The 20,252-nt window shown below is 38.3% G+C and overlaps 1 protein-coding gene across 1 annotated transcript in view; it reads left to right on the top strand.

Moving 5' to 3' along the window:
• The window catches only part of LOC124804963 (ribosome production factor 2 homolog), a 43,005-nt gene extending 25,279 nt beyond the window's left edge, over nucleotides 1-17,726 (top strand). Inside the window, exons 4-6 of the mRNA XM_047265354.1 lie at nucleotides 297-576; nucleotides 849-993; nucleotides 17,418-17,726. Coding sequence (XP_047121310.1) covers nucleotides 297-576; nucleotides 849-993; nucleotides 17,418-17,636 — 644 coding nt within the window. The 3' untranslated portion in view covers nucleotides 17,637-17,726. The remainder of the gene's footprint in view (nucleotides 1-296; nucleotides 577-848; nucleotides 994-17,417) is intronic.
• Nucleotides 17,727-20,252: the final 2,526 nt, after the last annotated feature.

The following is a 20,252-nucleotide window of genomic DNA, read 5'->3' as shown; positions in this document are numbered from 1 at the left end:
CTTTTCCATACCACATTTTTACCATCCTGTATTCCTTAAATGATTTTTCCTGTCATGAAATAACTAAAGTCAATATCAAAACAACTGATCACTGGCAACCATACGTAATTTATTCCCCAAAAATTTGCTTGACAGGAACACAAAGATGATTCCCATCCCCCCCCCCCCCTGGGTGCCTTCTATAAAAACTGGATACAAATCTTATGCTAATTGCAAACATTTCTTTTCTCTTTTTAAGTAGAACTGTTGTGAAAAGCATCAGTTTGGATGTATGTTTCAATTTCTGAAATTTTCAGGTCGCATGTATGATCGTCATCTTTTGGACATGGTTGAATTGGGCATTGACTCATTCAAAAGTATCCACGATTTTAAAACTGTGAAACCAATGCTGGGTATCAAACCATGTATCTTATTTGTGGGAGAGCTCTTCGAGCATAATTATGAGTTCAGAAGAATAAAGAATCTGCTGGTTGATCTTTTCCACAGGGAAAATGTAGAAGCAATCCGTTTGCAAGGTCTAGAACATGTTATAATGTTTACAGCTGTTGAAGATAAGCTCTACTTTAGAAGTTATAGGTAGGTATTTTTTAACTTCTAATTTGGATTTGTTTTTACACTTCACATTTTATTTAATGTATTATGTAGCACTTCTTTGTGTGTGTTAAATAATATTTGCTCATTGATTTATAATGTTTCAAAGTATCTAGCTTTATTATTCATGATATATTTATGATGTTTTAATTCCAGAAATATTATTCAGAATTTAAAAAGTAATTGTATTGAGTGTCAGTTCTTTTATCAACATGACAGCCACAGAGCACAATAAAGGAACACAACTTTTCTTGCAGGATATTATTGAAAAAGTCTGGAACACGAATTCCACGAGTTGAGGTGGAAGAAGTTGGTCCGTCTGTAGATTTCAAATTGAGAAGAGTGAAATTAGCTTCTGATGACCTATTCAAGTTATCTTGCAAAAAGCCAAAGGAACTTAAGGTATTGTGCCAGTTCAAAAGTTAATGTATAATGTATGCATAGATGTATGTCCCTAATTAATAATGTAATAACTCAATCTAGGATTTTTACATGCAAAATTGTGCGACATTTCAGTCGTAAAATTCCAATTCTAAATGCAAATTTTTACTAGCGATCTCACTTAGGTCACTTAATTATCAGGTTCCCAAAACAATTCACTCGTAATTTTGTATTTTGTTTTTAAATGTTAATTCAATATTCTTGTTCATTACCAAGTCTTCCACATCAAGGTTTTCAGCTATAGTTTCCTCGAACAATGCCCTCAAGTGCATCATTCATGTCTTTCAAAATGTCCACTCTGTTGCTTTTTGAAACCATTGCTCCAGTCGTCTCATAAGTGTCGTCAGGAAGTAGACGTGTCTGTGTATGACGTAAAGTTCATACATGTACTGACTGTTTTAGTGGGACTCCTGAATAGAGAACAAGTGAAACCCATGCTTTCATCAACTTGCTTTAGTAAGTGAACAGACAGTGCCATAATGATGCAAAGTTTTCTGTTTTCTGTAGTGGCCTCATGGAGTGAAATATGGTTAAGACTGGTGCTTACAGATTAAGTTTCTTACATGTTACTTGCTGTCTGTGTTCTGTAACTTAAAACTCCCTATAAATAATTTATGAGTGTAGAGTGCCACACACTGAATATGAAAGCATTGAGTCACTGACAGCACACGAAAAGAATGAAAGCTTGATAGCTTTTGCCAACACAGTGTGAGTGCATAGGTGTTAAGTTTGTGAGACACTAAATGAGAAATATTTGTAAGTGAACAAATTTGTGTCTTGCTTTCATAAAATCTTGAAAACAGCTCTGCCAGAATACACAGTTACATCATACACATTACCATACTTCCTTTACCACTCCCCTCCTATAATCACTAGTTGAGACATGGGGGCGAAAACTGAGTTGTATACCTCTAATAATTTTCATGATGTTCACAGTTTTTGCTGTTTTGCCAGGCTATTTTTCAGGTGTAAAAAAAGGCTAAAGAACTATCAGCTTAACAAGGAGTGCAAGATGAAGTTAATGTTGTACAAGATTCTCCTCATTCCTGACGATATATATGAGACATCTGCTAGTAGTTTCATTCAAAATAATGTAAACTGAACCTTGTATATATATGATGAAGGTGAATATTGTTAAAGTACTCTCATAGAGATCAGACTTTCCAGTACATTGTTCTAGATACAATTTTATAAGATGTTCATTGAACTTGGAAACAACATAATAGTAATGCCTCCACGGTGCCATAAAAATTCATGTCTCTTTTTTTACATGAAGATGCCAGTGGTTCACCAATAAACTGCTGTTTCACTGTACCATTGCTATCCTGTAGTTCCTTGTTCGTAGAACTTTCTACATGCCGCTGAACTTGATTTCATTGGTGGTATTCATCAGTATTGTTAGTGACATTACTTATAACAGTTATGTCACTCAGAATACTGTAACCACCAAACTGTATAAGAATTTCATATGTTTTCCCAGTGACCATTTAGGATTTTGGCATCTTGGCTGCAGATACAACAGTAATTAAACAAATCGAACAGCAGTACAAATCACACAAGCTACATGCACCACTGTATGTGACATTCTGAACACCAAACTGCTTCTGCTTATGTAATGGCCGTGAGACAGGCACCCAGCAGGTAATTAGTGCGGTGGTCATGGCTGTAACTGATGCACTTAAGTAGTGTGCATTGCTTGGAATTTTCGAAATTATTCCCATAAATAATTGAGATGGACATAATTCTACTCCGTTTGATTTTTGTTTTAGTGATTGATTTATTTGGTTTTATCAATTTTCTTTTGTATACCTTACTTTGGTTATTTTTTTATTCCTGATGGTGTGATGGTAGTGTTTTACATTGCAATATTTCATTTCTTTTTTGTTATACATAAAGTGTCAAAACATTTCTGCAGAAACTATCATGGTAGCTTTTCTATTTCTTTTAGATGAACAGCTGTTGTCTAAACAGACAATTTTATAATGAAAATAAAGTCTCTAGAAAGATAAGAATATTGCTGAATATTTTCCTCTCATAATGGCAATGAACACGAGTGAGTGAGAAGAGGTGAAGGATGACAAGGAGCTAGCTACTGAGCTTCGAGGCTTCAGAATGTCAGACAGTGCATCCGGCGATGTTAACAATTTCTGGTAGAGACATATGCGTGTTTCAGATGAGAAAACTATAATATAGGCCTGATCTCAACAGCGTGATTAATTATTGAGAATTCCTGGAGGCATGGTGCTATTTAAGGTAGAGATATAACAAGGAAGAAAGGTATACAACTTGAAAACATCTTGGGTAATACATTAGCCATTCAGAGAATTATACAAAAATAGTGTAAACAAAGCATTGAAAGTCGGCCATTGAAATATTGCTGATATATGCAGTTCATTAGTTGTTGTTGTTGTTGTTGTTGTTGTTGTTGTCTTGAGTCCTGAGACTGGTTTGATGCAGCTCTCCATGCTACTCTATCCTGTGCAAGCTTTTTCATCTCCCAGTACCTACTGCAACCTACATCCTTCTGAATCTGCGTAGTGTATTCATCTCTTGGCCTCCCTCTACGATTTTTACCTTCCACGCTGCCCTCCAGTGCTAAATTTGTGATCCCTTGATACCTCAGAACATGTCCTACCAACCGGTCCCTTCTTCTTGTCAAGTTGTGGCACAAACTCCTCTTCTCCCCAATTCTATTCAATACCTCCTCATTATTTATGTGATCTACCCATCTAATCTTCAGCATTCTTCTGTAGCACCACATTTCGAAAGCTTCTATTCTCTTCTTGTCAAAACTATTTATTGTCCATGTTTCACTTCCATACATGGCTACACTCCATACAAATACTTTCAGAAACGACTTCCTAGCACTTAAATCTATACTCGATGTTCACAAATTTCTCTTCTTCAGAAACGATTTACTTGCCATTGCCAGTCTACATTTTATATCTTCTCTACTTCGACCATCATCAGTCATTTTGCTCCCCAAATAGCAAAACTCCTTTACTACGTTAAGTGTCTTATTGCCTAATCTAATTCCCTCAGCATCACCCGACTTAATTTGACTACATTCCATTATCCTCGTTTAGCTTTTGTTGATGTTCATCTTATATCCTCCTTTCAAGACACTGTCCATTCCGTTCAGCTGCTCTTCAAAGTCCTTTGCTGTCTCTGACAGAATTACAATGTCACTGGCAAACCTCAAAGTTTTTATTTCTTCTTCATTAGTGGTGATTAAAAATATTTATTCTTGATCAGATATAGCAGAATTTCAGAATGACCCTCCCGCGTAACACCCCACTTCAGATTCAGTGGGCCAAATCTGTCCAACTGATTTACTGGTTGGCACTGCAGTCCTAGTAGAACCTCGATCTCTTCTGTCACCTGTATCTATTTTTCTCTGTCCATTGTTTTCCTTCCCCAGTTCGTGACTCCCATTGCTTTGAGGTCCTCTTCCATATCTTCCAACCACCTTTCCTTGGATCTTGCTCTTCTCCATGTCCCCTTCGGCTTTCGTATAAACACTTTTGAGTTTCTTGCCTTCTCTGTATGTGACAAGCCTGTTGTATTCTTCCTTGCTTGATTTTCACAATATTCACCTGTCCAAATGGTATATGTAGTTATGCGTTTGTCCTTTTCTCAAGATTTTTTTCTTGCTTACTGCCCTAAATATATGTCTCACAATCTTCTTTCCTATCTCAATAAACAGCCTCCTTCCTTTGTGGTTATCATCCAGCCTTGTAATCCATACATTACACTAGGTCTTAATGCAGTCAAATACATTTTGATTTTCATGTTCCTAGTAACTTTTCTGGACTTGAATATGTTCTGCGAGGTATGATAGTATCAGCTTTCATGCTAACCTTACTTGAATTTGTAGTGCTGTCGTCTTTTCTTCTGTTGTTATCAAACCTAGATATTTAAACTCCTCCACTCTTTGATATTGTTTCTCATTTATTTTTATGAAGCCTCTTCCCTATCCCTATCAGGATCTTCATGCACTTCCTTTTGTCTTTATTCATTTCCAGTCCTAAGTTCTTTGCTTCTCCAACTAATGCACCATACCCTGAGGTGTCAGAAGTCAAGAGATACTGCCCAATATCATGTCAGACTCCCTTTTGCCCAGGATAGTCAAGCCATTCAACATGGCATAGGCTCAAAAAGTCGTTGGAAGTCCCCTGCAGTAATTGAGCCATTCTGCCTCTATGGCTGTCCATAATTGTGAAAGAGTTGCTAGTGCAGGATTTTGTGCATGAGCTGGCCTTTCATTTACGCCACATAAATGTTTGATGAGATTCATCTGGGCGATCTGGGTGGCCAAATCATTCACTCGAACTGTCCAGATTGCTCTTCAAACCAATGCCAGACAATTGTGGCATTGCCCATTGTCATCCATAATAATTACATCATTGTTTGGGAACATGAAGTCCATGAGTAGCTGCAAATGGTCTCCAAGTAGCTGAACATAACCATTTTCAGTCAACAATTGGTTCAGTTGGACCAGAGCACCCAGTCCATTCTGTGTAAACACGGCCCACTCTATTGTGGAGACATGACCAGCTTGCACAGTGCCATGGCTTTGTTGGATTTGTGCCACACTTGAACCCTACCATCAGCTCTTACCAACTGAATTTGGGACTCAACTGACCAGGCCACAGTTTTCCAGTTGTCTTGGATACGACTGATATGGTCATGAGCCCAGGACAGGCGCTGCAGGCAATATCAAGTCATTAGCAAAGACGCTCTTACCAGTCGTCTACTGCCACAGCCCATTAACACAACATTTTGCTGCACTGTCCTAATGAATACATTCATTCCATGTTCCACATAGATTTCTGCAGTTATTTCACACAGTGGTACTTGTCTTTTAATACTGACTACTTTTCACAAGTACCGCTGCTCTCGGTTGTTAAGTGAAAGCCGTCGGTCACTGCTTTGTCAGTGGTGAGAGGTAATGCTTGAAATGTGGTATTCTCAGCATACTCATGACACTGTGGATCTCGGAATATGGAATTCCCTAAAGTTTTCTGAAATGGAATGCCCCATGCGTCTAGCACCAAATACCATTCTGCATTCAATGTCTGTTAATTCCCTTTGTGTGGGTAATCACATTTGAAACCTTTTCAAATGAATCACTGAGTATAAATGACATCTCCATCAATGTGCTGTCCTTTTATACCTTTTGTATGCAATACTACCACCATCTGTATATGTGCACATCACTATCCCATGTCTTTTGTAATGTCAGTGTAATTATCTTCAGAGCTCTGACATTCCTTGCAGTTAATGCTACATCATGAGCATATGCCACCACCTAGACCAGCCCACTAAATGTTGTTCCCCTGTGTCTGTTGACATTTGCCGAATTATCTTCTCTAGTGCTAAATTGAAGAATAACATAGAGATCACATCTCCTTGCCACAGCCTCCTCATTACATGAAACTCTTCTGACAGCTCTTTTTTTTAACTCTGACTTGCAAACTGTTACTTTCATTGTCATTTCCATCAGCCTCACTAATTTTAGTGGTATTCTAAAATCCTTCATTTTTGGAGAATCTTATTTATGTGTAGGCTGTCATATGCTTGTTTAAATTCGGTGAACAACTGATGCAGTTGCTTGTGGTATTTATAAAAACACTTATCTCACTAAAACTTTATGGTCTATTGTGGATCCATATCTCCTAAAACAAGAGTGGTAATCTCCCAATATCCTTCTTCCCCCTACCCCACCCCACATTGTAGTCTAGTTGATAAACTCTTAGTAAACACCTTGTACATTGTATCCAAGAGAGTAATCTCGCAGTTGTAGTTACACTCTTACTTCCCACATTCATTATGTAATGGGCAGATTATTCCCTCATTCCAATCCTTAGGCATTTTATCCGTTATCCACATTTCTTTAATTAATTCATTAACCCCAGCCTCCATCTTCTTTCCCCCCAATTTTAATAATTCAATCACTATGCCATCTTGTCCAACTGCTTTATTATTCTTTAAGCTTCAGTCTGCTGATTTGTTGTCCTCCTCATCCAAATTTAATTCTACTTCCAGTTCCAAATGTGGTTCCTTCTCTTCCTCACCTTAGGTTTCATCTCTGTTAACTCCACCCATTACCTCCAACCATTTCCATTGAGCAATTCAGTAACATATCCTTTCCAGCTTTCCAAAGCCTTGCTTTTATGTCGAATTAGTTTTCCATCTTTATCCTTATAGAAGACTTCTCTCTGTTGGAATCCTCTCTTCAGTTCTCCAGATCTTTCATTTAACTTCCATATCTTATTACTGTGTCTCATTTTATCCAACTGCTCTATCTTCCCCTTTCATACTGCCTTTTCTCCACCCAATGTAACTTATCCACTCTTTTACTCTTCCGTCTGTAGTTTCGTGGTGGTAGTCATGTTTTCATAGCAGTATTCGTTGTCTCGCTTCATTTCTCTCTTGGCTTACCAGTGAGGACTCCTGAGCAATCCATTTAATTATTCATCTGTATTTTACCCTCCCCAGCACTTCCTCTATGACTACACTGATGGCTGTTTCAGTATCTCACATTTATGATGCACATCCCCTTTCTTCCTGGTGTTCTTTCTTGTCTCGATAATCTCTTCTAATATCTTCTTGTATTCTTCCTGCTTTTCTTTAATTTGAAAACTTTCTTTTCGCCATCTCTTTTTGTTTCTGGCCAGAGCTCTCATCTGTCTGTCTCTGAACCACACTAGGTATGACATGTGTGTTCATCCACCACTATACCGCTACTAACTTCCATAATGTCTGGTGCATGCAGTTTATCTGCAGTTACATGATCTGTTTGGTTTCTCATAACTCCATCTGGTGATTCCATCTGCCATGTGCTTTTTGCTCATATAATCATCTTCTTACAACTGGTGAAGTGTGTCAGCCTTAGCCCATTATCATTACTGACTTCATGGAGGCTTTCTTTTCCTATTGTGTTTCTGCTGATCGCACACTTTTACTTGGCCCCTGATCAGAGAATGCTGAGAGCAGAAGCTTGCATTCAGCTCATAGCACATTGGCTGTTGGGACGTCTCACCTCTTTCTCCTAGGACAGCCAGCTTACAGCTACATCTTATAAAAGAAAGAAATTTCTAATGGGTTAATTCATGACAAAAGGGCACAAAATTAAGCATCACCTTAATGTTTGAGTAACTGAAAACAGAAACTTATACTATGAAATATGTATTTTTCTGACAAATGTAAATAATGACTAGGTAAGAGAAAAATTTATGAAACTGGGAGTTGTTTCCACTGCAGTTGTCCGTGGCTGAGTCCATCCGTGAGTTGTCAGATTCAGTGGTGCTGCCTGGATTCATGTTAATATCAGCATTGTCAACAGCAATTTGCTTAACACCGTCACACCTCCAATAATCCTCCTCCAGCTCTTGCACCTTTTGGAGTAAGATTCCAAATCTTTGCTGTGATAGGCTGATAGGCAGTGTCAGTGAGATTTAATAGGTTTCTAGCAGACGTCTCCCTTGTTGTATTTTGTTCTCTGAATTGTATTTGAATTTGGCCCATGCAAACTCAATTATATTCAAATTGCAAATTTATGGTGGCAGTCTGAATTTGCGGCCTTTACTTGCGCCCAGTTGGTTTATTACATGCAATTTTTCGGAGGGCCAGTTTTGGAGAACTAACGTGTACAGGTCCTCCTCCTGCATGCTGTCATCACATCAGACCCTTTAGTTTGCGGCCACTTGACCAGTGTCACCTTGGTGTCATATTTGGTCAGTGGTTTATTGACTGCCTGCAATGATATAGTGCATTATGGAAAATAGTGACAGACTATGAAGGTAGATTTGCAAGAACCTTCTCCTCATAACGTTTGTCAAAATTCACGGAACTCACTTGCATACGGTAGTCCCCCTGCAAGGATCTGGCCCAGAACTGGAGCTGTGCTTTCTTTAGAAATCGCTTTTTGGAAACGACACATCCTACAATGAGCCTCCTTTAGGCACTTCCCCACACTTGGACACCCACCACCCCTTGACTCTGTCAGCATTTGCCATAGGTTATTTTATTGTCTACCTAGGTCTCATCAAGATAGAAAATTTATTATGTTTTCCAGAATACTGTGTACACAAAGATCCAACCAACGGATACTAATAACTGTAAGTAAAACAACAAAATCTATCACATAATGTGAATGATTCTTGCCACACTCCGAGCCTTACGTTTTGTTTATACATCTTGCTACATTACTTCCACACTGGTGCAGACAAACAATAAATATGTACCATCTGATAATGAATCATTAGGTGGTTCGAAACTGGTAATGGGATGGTAAAAGAATTGAAGAACAAAACAAAAGGCAACTGTTTGCAGCGAGTTCAAGAAATCTTTAGAAAATTTCTGTCCCTGATTCTCTGATATTTCTCATTTCAACTACAAAGCAAGACCACCAGAACACTGTGTCTGGGTGTTCTATTAATAAAAGTCTCTTATTTTGGACCTTCCACTTAAAGCCCATAGACTTCCTTAATTTTGTCAATGAGGTACCACTCCACTTCCAGTTGATTTTACTTCTAAGTACAGGCAGCAATCTGCTTATGGTTAGTACATTCTTCTTACAGGTATAAAATTCTTAGATTGTTTCTCTAATTACCTTTTTATTAAAATCATCGACTGAAGTCAGAATTTCACCACTTTTTCACCAAGAGGAGTAAATGAAAAATAATTCTTAGAAAGTTGGACTGCATTCTGCACAGAATACATCGAAATGAAGTTAAATTACATTAGTCATTACAAAGAATTTACTGTTGTGCTTCTGTCAACAACGGTTTGACAGTAATAACAAATGTAGTTTAGAGTATTTTGCAAGTACAATATGTGCATTGTAATTTTGCTCTACATGCAGAGTGCTGAAAGCGGAGGAAATGATGTGATAGGTGGAATACATTCATTCACTCTCAGACGTCAACACACAAAATGTCAAGTTACATGCTGCTAAGAGATGCTGAAGATATTTTGAACAACTGTTTGATGTAATAAATCTGTATTTGCTACATAAAGTATTTTAGGTCCTAAATGCTTTGTGCCTTTATGCATTCCTCACAATAAAAAAAGAAACTGGAATAAAGCTCAAAGTAACAATATGGTAATAGGTAAAACTGACAAAATTGTAATGGAGAAGAGGAAGTATTAATTTGATTAATGAATTATGCTGGATTAATAATTTGATTTACTATGTTCATCTGAAGATCGAAACGTGGTTATCTCAGGAAATTATTTTTGTACTCGGCACGCATTACACAGCAAACAAACAAACGAATGTGAAACTTACCCCTTCTTGCCAGTGGTAACAGGTGATTAGCCAGGATGAGTCCTCAAAAAATTTGTCAGTCTTTTCAGGCTGCTCTCACTTTTTCCTGTATACATTTCTGTCATTTTAATACGTATGGAGCAGGTGTAACAGTGCCTTCTGCCTCTTTTCCTTGTCACAGCACTGAATAACATTCAGCATCACTTTACTACTTTACACTATTCTCCTCCTTTCACATCTGAGTACATGGAGTTGAAGGACCAGGTACAGCCTCATCACTCATTTTTATAAATAACAGTGTGTGTCACAACCAACAACACCACACACGAATCAACAATAGATTCTTAAAGGCTACAGCACACAATAGTGTTATGTTGCTAAGGTTAGCAGAGAGCGTAAACATTTCAGAGCCACATCAAGTCAGCCGACTTGCGCTGATCACAGGGGGAGCCAGGTAAAAGTGCGCTGTAAATATATACTTCTTCTTTCCCTATTTTTGCATTCAGATCTGCAAGGACATTTTCATATTTTGCCTTTGAACTTTGTTGATTTCCTACTTTAGTTTTGAGTGAAATGCATCCTCCTCATATTCCTGAAAAAATTGTGCCATAAATCTCAGTGAACACAAATTATCACTAACTGCTTTGAAATTAATTACATTAGCCTTGTGTAAGCAATACCATGTTGTTCTGTATCCATTCCACTATACATCAAAAAATGTTTCCCCATTTCAGCCATTCCAAGTTCTTCCCATCATATTTCTTCTAGTGGAACTGTTTTCACTCTAGACTTGTTCATTTCTTCTCCAGTTTCATGCAATTTGCCAGGTCTTTTAAATGTCCTTTGATTCCGGATGGCTGTCATAATATCCATTTTCTCACTCATTAACGTTTTTCCTTCCTTATCATCATCGTGTAATCCGTATCCTTCTGAGGCTGATATGTGATATCCACAACAATTAAATTTTGTGAGGTGATGTTAGTCATGGAATGTACATCTCAAAGACAGATCACCAGCCATAGGAGGAAGAGCGTTCATTGGAGCTGACAAAAATATTTTCTTTATTGAGGTCGAATTTGAGTGTGTCAGTGAAGTTACCAGGTTGTATATAACAGATGTAGGTGAAACCAAGATAGTTGTTGGATGTTTTTACTGGCCACCTGATTCCGCTGTGACAGTTCTAGAATCATTCAAGATAGTTAACAGTCAATAGTGGGTAAATACCCAGATGCTGCGATACTAGTTGGAGGTGACTTTAACCTACCGAGTATAGACTGGGATGTCTTTTGGATTCATTGCAGGGGTTACAGATAGACAGTCAGGTGAAATACATATGAACATGTTTACTTAAAACTGTTTTGAGCAGCTAGCTCAGTAGTCCGCACACAATGGAAATATCTTGGACCTTGTAGCAGCAAATAGGCCGGACCTTATTGACAGTGTCATCATAGGAACGGGGATTAGCAATCATAATATCATGATTACGAAAGTTGGTAAATCAATCAAGGAGGCTAAGAGAGTGTTCGTGCTAGATACAGAAGATAAGTTGTTAACATCTCAGTTAGACAGTGAGCTGACATCACTTAGCTCCGGTAAAATGGACGTAGAGAAAATTATGGGCAAAGTTTAAGCAGATTGTAAGTCGTGGTCTGGAGAGTTAGGTTTGGGATTCGTAACAGACTGAATTGAAGGAAGACATTGCAGCAATTCAGCGATGGGCTGCGAGATTTGTTACCGGTAAGTGGATAAAGGATGGAAAAGATCCACCATGGTTTAAACGAAATTCATAAGATTCTGAGGAAGTAGAGGCTGTTGCACTCTCGGTTCAGAAGAGAAAGGTCCCGGCGGAGGTTCGAGTCCTCCCTCGGGCATGTGTGTGTGTGTGTGTGTGTGTGTGTGTGTGTGTGTGTGTGTGTGTGTGTGTGTGTGTCCTTAGGATAATTTAGGTTAAGTAGTGTGTAAGCTTAGGGACTGATGACCTTAGAAGTTAAGTCCCATAAGATTTCACACACATTTGAACATTTCAGGAGAGAAGGCACAAATGACAACAAACAAAGGTTTGTAAATATTTGTGTGTCTGTGAAAAGATCTGTGCGTGAAGCATACAACTACCACCTACCACCATCACACCTTTGCAAAAGATCCGGCAAAGAACCTGAAAAAATTATGGTCCTATGTTAGATCGCTAAGCAGTTCTAAGGCTTCCATTCAGTCCCTTGTTGACCAGTCTGCTGTGGCAGTTGAAGTAGTAAAAGAAAAGCCGAAGTTTTAAATTTAATGTTCAAGAAATCGTTCTCACAGGAGCATCATAGAAATATATCATCATTTGACCATCAGACAGGCTCCCTTATGGACAACATGGTAATAAGCATCCATGGTGTAGAGAAACAACGGAAAGGTTTGAAAGCAAATAAATCACGAGGTCTCAGCGGAATCCCAATTCAGTTTTACAAAGAGTACTCTATGGCATTGGCCCCTTACTTAGCCTGTATTTATCGTGAATCTCTCACCCAGCAAAAAGTCCTGAGTGAATAGAAAAAAGTTCAGAGGACTCTAGTATATAAGAAGGGTAAAAGAACAGACCAATATCCCTAACTTTGGTTTGCTGCAAACTCTTGAATATATTCTCAGTTCGAATATAATAAACTCCCGTGAGACTGAGAAGCTTATGTCCATGAATCAGCATGGTTTTAGAAAGCATTTCTCATGTCAAAATTGGCTTGCCCTTTTCTCGTATGATATACAGTGAACTAAGGATGAGAGGCAACATGCAGGTGCCATATTTCTAGATTTCCAGAGGGCGTTTGAAACGGTGCACCATTGCGGGCTGTTAATGAAGATACGAGCATATGGGATAAGTTCATAGATAAGTGAATGGCTTGAAGACTTCTTAAGCAATAGTACACTGTATGTTGTCCTTGACCATGAATGTTCATCAGAGACAAGGGTATTGTCGGGAGTGCCCCAAGGAAGTGTGACAGGTTGGGTAGAATCTGCAGTTTTTGCTGGTGATGCTGTGGTGTGAAGTGAGGTGTCAAAGCTGAGTGGCTGTAGGGAGATACAAGATGACTTAGACAAAATTTCCAGTTAATGTGATGAATGCAGCTAGCTCCAAATGTGGAAAAATGTAAGTAATGCAGATGAGTAGGAAGAAAAAACCTGTAATGTTTGGATACAGTATTACTAGTGTCCTGCGTGACAAAGTCAAATTGTTTAAATATCCTGGCATAACATTGCAGAGTGATATGAAATGGAACGAGCATGTGAGGATTGTGGCAGGGAAGGCAAACGGTCAATGTTGGTTTATCAACAGAACTTTAGGAAAGGAGATGACATGTAGGACCTTGTGTGATCTATTCTTAAGTAGTGTTTGAGTGTTTGGGATCAATACCAGGCTGGATTGAAGGAAAACATTGCAGAAATCCAGAGACGGGCTGCTAGAGTTGTTACTGGTAAGTTCAAACAACTTGTAAGTGTTATGGAAGTGCTTCAAGAACTCAAATGGGAAGCCCTGGAGGGAAGGTGACATTCTTATTGAGAAACACTGTTGAGAAAATTTAGAAAACCAGCATTTGAAGCTGACTGCCAAACAGATCTGCTGCTCCAGCATACATTGCACGTAAGGACCATGAAGACAAGATATGAGAAATTAGGGCTCATACGGAGGCATATAGACAGTCATTTTTTCCCTCACTCTATTTGCGAGTGAAACAGGAAAGGAATATAACTAGTTGTGTAGTACAGGGTACCCTCCACCACACACTGTACAGTGGCGTACGGAGTATTTATGCGGGTGTAGGTGTAAATGTAGATGTAAACCCCATGCCCAATGCCTGAACCTGGAAAACTTTATTTTCCCCTTGAGTTTACTCCCCTTTGAGGCCTGGCTTCCCTACGTCTGTAGAGCCCTGCCCACACCCTTCCTTGTCTCGTGTGAGACAAGATTTGTGTGGCTCCTCTGTCGAGGCCTGTCTGGTTTGGGTGACTCTGCCATTAGCTTTGCTACTGGCGGCGTAGCCCTCAAGTTCGCTGGAGCATGCATGCCCTCTAGCCCAGCACTGGAGGTGCCTTCAGCAAGGCTGGCTGCTATGGGAGGGCTCTCTCTTGTTATTTTTCAGAAACAAAAATGCTGGGCAAATCTCTGAATATGTGTCTTCCACGAAAAACTTTTTCAGGTCAAAAGCCGAAAATTCAGCTGTGGGTTTTAAAAATAATGTAAACAAAATTGTTATGGAAAGAGTTAAAGGCAAGGAAGAAGGAAAAACATGCTATGAAAGTGGCAATGAAATCACAGTTCAGAGAGTTAACTTCACTGAAAGATAAATGTTTATGATAGGGCTGGTGGGGATGTGAAATAGCTGTAGATAAAATATTATGAACACTGATTCTTTTAGCACGAGAGTGGGGAGATGGAGAGAGAATGAAAATGGTGATCCAGATACAGAATATGCTAACAGAAACTGCAACTGGAGTATAATGGCTAAGGTTGAGATTCTGGAGTATTTGAAAATGTAAAAGAATATAAATGAGAATATCAACATATGTGAACATTAAAAATGATACTAACAACATAAAAAGTACAAGATAAAACAATGATTTTGCAAAAGTGGTTTGAAAACTCAAAAAGCAATGTGGTGTTACAATCATGGTTTTTGCAGAGTTGCATATTGACTTTAATTTCACACTGTAAGTTTTTTGCTGTCTATAGTATACTTACAGGACAACTTTAACCTTTTCATTGCTACTGACTTGCTCTCTGCATTCTCTGCTGAGGGCAGCTTTTGTTATGGCTGTGCTGAGAGGCAGCAGTCCTGTCGATACAACATACTTTTAATCCGGTTTTTCAAAAACTAAATTGATTCTTGCACATCTGTGCAGTTGTTTTTGCATCTTTAGCATCATGTGATGCCATATTGTCAACTTATCTCCTGTATTCGCTACTGTTTTCCTGAATTACCCTTCTATTTTCTTTGTAACTTTTTTTCCTTTAAGTTGTGACTGATCACTTCAGAGTAGTTTCGTTTGACTTCAGAGCCACTACCTTGAAATTCAACTTAGTTTCTCTTGTAATGTTGAACACTGGTATAGCTTATTCAAATGTAACACTCTCACCAGTTCTACCACTGATGCCAAAACACAATGAAATTGTGATTCACTATTTAAGTTAGACAGTGTTTATATTGATATCATTTAGCATCCTATCCAGTTTGTTAGATCCTTCTCATTTATTTTTAGCTGTGCACCTTAAGACTATCTCAAAATAGTAAGAGCTACTGAGATTTGTGGGCACTGTGTTAGCAGGTATTGTGAAAATCCAACGTATTTCGAAAGAGCACCTTCATGCAGTGATATTAACCATTATTAGTGGTCTTCTACTACCAGTTATTGTCTTTAGTTGACAAACAGGCATTCGTCAAAATACTGTTACGTTTTAGCAAAAACATCTGTAAGCCATATTTACAATCCATGTGGCTATATAGGTCTGTAATAAACATGTTGAAGTATGTGCATGCCTTTATTGAGCTTGATGTGGCTTCGTTTTTCAGCTTTTAATCTGCGTGAGGCACCTGTAGCATTTCAGAAGTGTGTAATTTGCATCAGACACCCACCGTTCAGTGCTCACTCAGAAATATATGTATGTACATATTCATAATTTACAAAATTGTGACAGAAAAGAAGAGTCTGTTGACTACCTGCTGAAATAGAAACAGTTATAGCTGATGTGGCAGGCACAGAATTATAAAAATACTGTTGAACTGCGAATTTTGAGAATGTATTAAAATTTGAAACTAGCTAGAGAACAAAGGAAAAAAGGGTATTATTTGTTGATAATGGAAGGAATAGTCACTACATATCATAAATCAGTAGAGAAGCAGGCCACAGTAATTTACCGGGAAATGACAGTGGAATAATAGCTAGTTCGTATTCCAGAGCATTCTTAGTAATGAACTGTCAGTGGAAATTGAGCCAAAATAAAAATGAAAGGTGTGGGTGCGTAGGGGAGCACAAAACAATCTGAATATAAAATGTAGACATAAAGAAAAAGAAAGGAATTCAATTAGAATGTCACTATAAACCATTGTTATTGTGAATGTGTAATAACTGAACAAGCAAATGGCAATAAATGTAAGAGAATATAGAATAGTTTAAGCATACATTGTCCCACCTTCAGTTCTGAAACACCGATTCTCTAAGTGATTTGCTCATTCGTCTCCACCTCCCCCATAATTTTGTCGATAAATGGTGCACCACATTGTTCAATATTTTTCAAAGGTTATGTCGGAACACTTAAAGCTTCTAATATGAATAACTTTATTTCCTTGTTGGTTTTTGTCATTTTTGAGCTTCTAACAATATTGTGACAAGAAAGTTGCTACTCACCATATGCTGAGTCGCAAATAGGCACAACAAAGAAACTTTCACAATTAAAGCTTTCGGCCAGTGGCCTTCATCAACAACACACACACACACACACACACACACACAAAGGACTGCAGTCTTGGGCAACTGAAACCACACTGCCATAACAGTGATGTTAACCACTATTAGTGTTCTTCTACTACCACTTATTGTGTGAAGATGACAAACAGGAATTCATCAACAAACTGTTAAGTTTTAGCAAAAACATCCGTAAGCACATTGGCAGTGTGGTTTCAGTTGCCTGAGACTGCAGTCATGTGTGCGTGTGGTGTGTGTGCATGCGTGCGTACACGTGTCTGTGTGTGTGTGTGTGTGTGTGTGTGTGTGTGTGTGTGTGTGTGTGTGTGTGTGTTGTTGACGAAGGCCACTGGCCACAAGCTTTAATTGTGAAAGTCTTTTTGTTGTGCCTATCTGCAACTTAGTGTCTCTGTTATATGTTATATGGTAATATTGTTACATTCCATCCTGGATTTTCCATTGTTTGATTTTTTCTGCATGAATTTCTTGTGGAAAGCATTGGACAAAAACCGTAAATAAATTATCATTTTTGTGTGTTTTGCTGGCTTTCTTGTTTTAATGATGGACTCCCATATTTATGCATTCATTTGCAAAACTTGCTGGTGGGTGTGTTTCTTGATCTGGAGTTTGTATGGTTGTAGTACTAACAAAAGTTACCAACTTTACTTTTCAGGTAAAGAAAGTTAAAAATATATCAGAGGATGCATTTGGAACCCAACATGGCAGAATACATGTTCCCAAGCAGAATATTGGCAAACTACAGACAAGAAAAATGAAGGGTCTTAAGAAAACATTTGCACAGAAGAAATCTGAGAAGCAGTTATATGGGAAGCGAAAAAGTGATGAATATGAGTCAAATGAAGATGTCAACAAAAAATTAAAAGTGGAGTGATGTGATAAAATAGTAATAGCATGTATTTTTATAACTTGTACATAACGAGACCTGTTAATATGAAAGATAATAAAAATATAATTATTTGTATTTTCACATGCAGTTATATCTGTGCTAAAATCATATTTATGGTTTTGTTTTATGGAACAGCACCATTTAAAACAATATATTAGTACAGTAAAGGATAGCTCTAACTTAATCACATGAAGAGATCTACATCATTTTTACTTCACATCTCATCTCACTATTAAAAGGTGGACAGATATATTTAGTAAATGCCATGATATACTAGGAATTTTCATCAAACAACATATCTGTTGGTAAGTATTGTTCTTGTAATGTTGTTTTTTCTCCTCCAGGCTTTCGGACTTATTCAACAAAGAGATATTTGTTGGCACATATAACCGAATAGTGCCATCCAGTTTATAGGAATGAATAAAGGTGAATACCATGCTGCTATAAAATTTTTTCAGCCAGTTATAAATTGTGACCTATATACAAACTGTGCTTAAGGGAGTTAATAAAAGACTGGATTCAATACTGTTTATTTGTTGCTGATTATGTGAATGTACATTGAAGAGCCAAAGAAAATGGTACACCTGCCTAATATCACGTAGGGCCCCCATGAGCACGCAGAAGTGGCACAACATGACGTGTCATGAACTCGACTAATGTCTGAAGTAGTGGAGGGAACTGACACCATAAATCCTACAGGGCTGTCCATAAATCTGTAAGAGTACGAGGGGGTAGAAATCTCTTCTGGACTGCATGTTGCAAGGCATCAGAGCTATGCTCAGTAATGTTCATGTCTGGGGAGTTTTTGGCCAGTGGAAGCGTTTAAAGAAGAGTGCTCGTGAAGCAATTCTGGACATATGGGGTGTCGCATAGTTCTGCTGGAATTGTCCAAGTCCGTCGGAATGCGCAATGGACATGAATGGATGCAGGTGATCAGACAGGATGCTTACATACCTGTCACCTATTGGACTCATATCATTCCAGCTGCACATGCCCCACACTATTTCAGAGCATCCACCAGCTTGAACAGTCTCCCGGTAACTTGCAGAGTCCATGGATTCATGAGGTTGTCTCCGTATCCGTACACATCCAGCCATTTGATACAATTTGAAATGAGACTTGTCCAACCAGGCAACACATTTTGACTCATCAACAGTCCATTGTCTGTGTTGACGGGCCCAGGAGAGGCATAAAGCTTAGTGTCGTGCAGTCATCAAGTGTACACAAATGGTTAACACACTAACACGTGTTGATGGCCCAGCACTGAAATCTGCAGCAATTTGCAGAAGGGTTGCATTTCTGTCACGTTGAATGATTCTCTTGTTGGTCCCATTCTCATAGGATCCTTTTGCGGCTGCAGCGATGTCCAAGATGTGATGTTTTACCGGATTCCTAATATTCACGGTACACTCATGAAATTGTCATACAGGAAACTCCCCACTTCATTGCAACCTCGGAGATGCTGTGTCCCATCACTCACGTGCCAACTATAACACCATGTTCAAACTCACTTAAATCATGATAACCTGCCATTGTAACAGCAGTAACCGATCTAACGACCAGACACTTATTATCTTATATAGGCGTTGCTGAGCGCAGCACCTTTTTCTGCCTGTTTACATATCTCTATATTTGAATACGCGTGCCTATACCATTTTCTTTGGCACTTCAGTGTTCATGAGCATTACAGATTTGCTGCTTTCTTAATTTTTGAACAAAAAATTTTCCTGAAGAAAAGATCAACAAAATTTGTGTTGTTGTGAGATAAGATTAGGATCTCGAATAAATTGGTATATAATTGCCTGAATGTGCTGCATTTGTTGATTATAGAGAAATAACCCTTAATGACATTTCAAAATGTATAGAAAAGTTTAAGCTTAACCTTAAAGACTCCTGGTATCATTATTGACTATATACGAAATGTGAACCCATCAATACTTCAAAACCACAGTGAAAACAGTATGGCAGCAGAAGTGAAGTGAACTCAAAAAGCCATAGTATTACTGGCGGGGAAAGTGATGGTGACTAGTTTTTTGAAACTCATGAGTTACTGCGAGTAACTACTTCTAAGAGGATAAAATGGTGACCAGTTTCTATTACACATAATTATTGGACATTTTTTCTCTACCATGAACTGAACCAAGAGCAACTGAGACTATTTTGACTGAAAGTTCTCTCTCTCTCTCTCATGTTTAAACTGCAAAAAGAGAGATAGCTAGAAAACTGCTAGTGCCCATGTGTTGTCTCATCTCATGTCCCATACATATGGACAAGAAAAAATTTTATGGCCAAATTCAATGTTACTTTTTGCCAGTTTCGATAATATTTTTATCAGTATTGGTGCACTTTTTCTCAATATTGGTGGTATTTTTTGATGCTGTTGGTTTTGTTTCTTGCCAAATTTGGTGCTTTTCTGAAAAATTTGGTGCTTTTTTGGCCATATATGGTGCTTTTTTGGCCATATATGGTGCTTTTTTGGCCATATATGGTGCTCTTTGCCAGATTTGATGTTTTTTGCCAAATTTGGTGTTAGCCTCTTGCAAAACTTGGTGTAATTTTTTGGCAAAAATGTGTTTTTTTGCCAAATTGGATGTGCTTTTT

Source organism: Schistocerca piceifrons, chromosome 7 (assembly GCF_021461385.2).
Source record: "Schistocerca piceifrons isolate TAMUIC-IGC-003096 chromosome 7, iqSchPice1.1, whole genome shotgun sequence".
NCBI classification, from domain to species: Eukaryota; Metazoa; Arthropoda; class Insecta; order Orthoptera; family Acrididae; genus Schistocerca; species Schistocerca piceifrons.
Note: the sequence above shows the minus strand (reverse complement) of the source record. Positions and strands in the feature narration are given on the sequence as shown.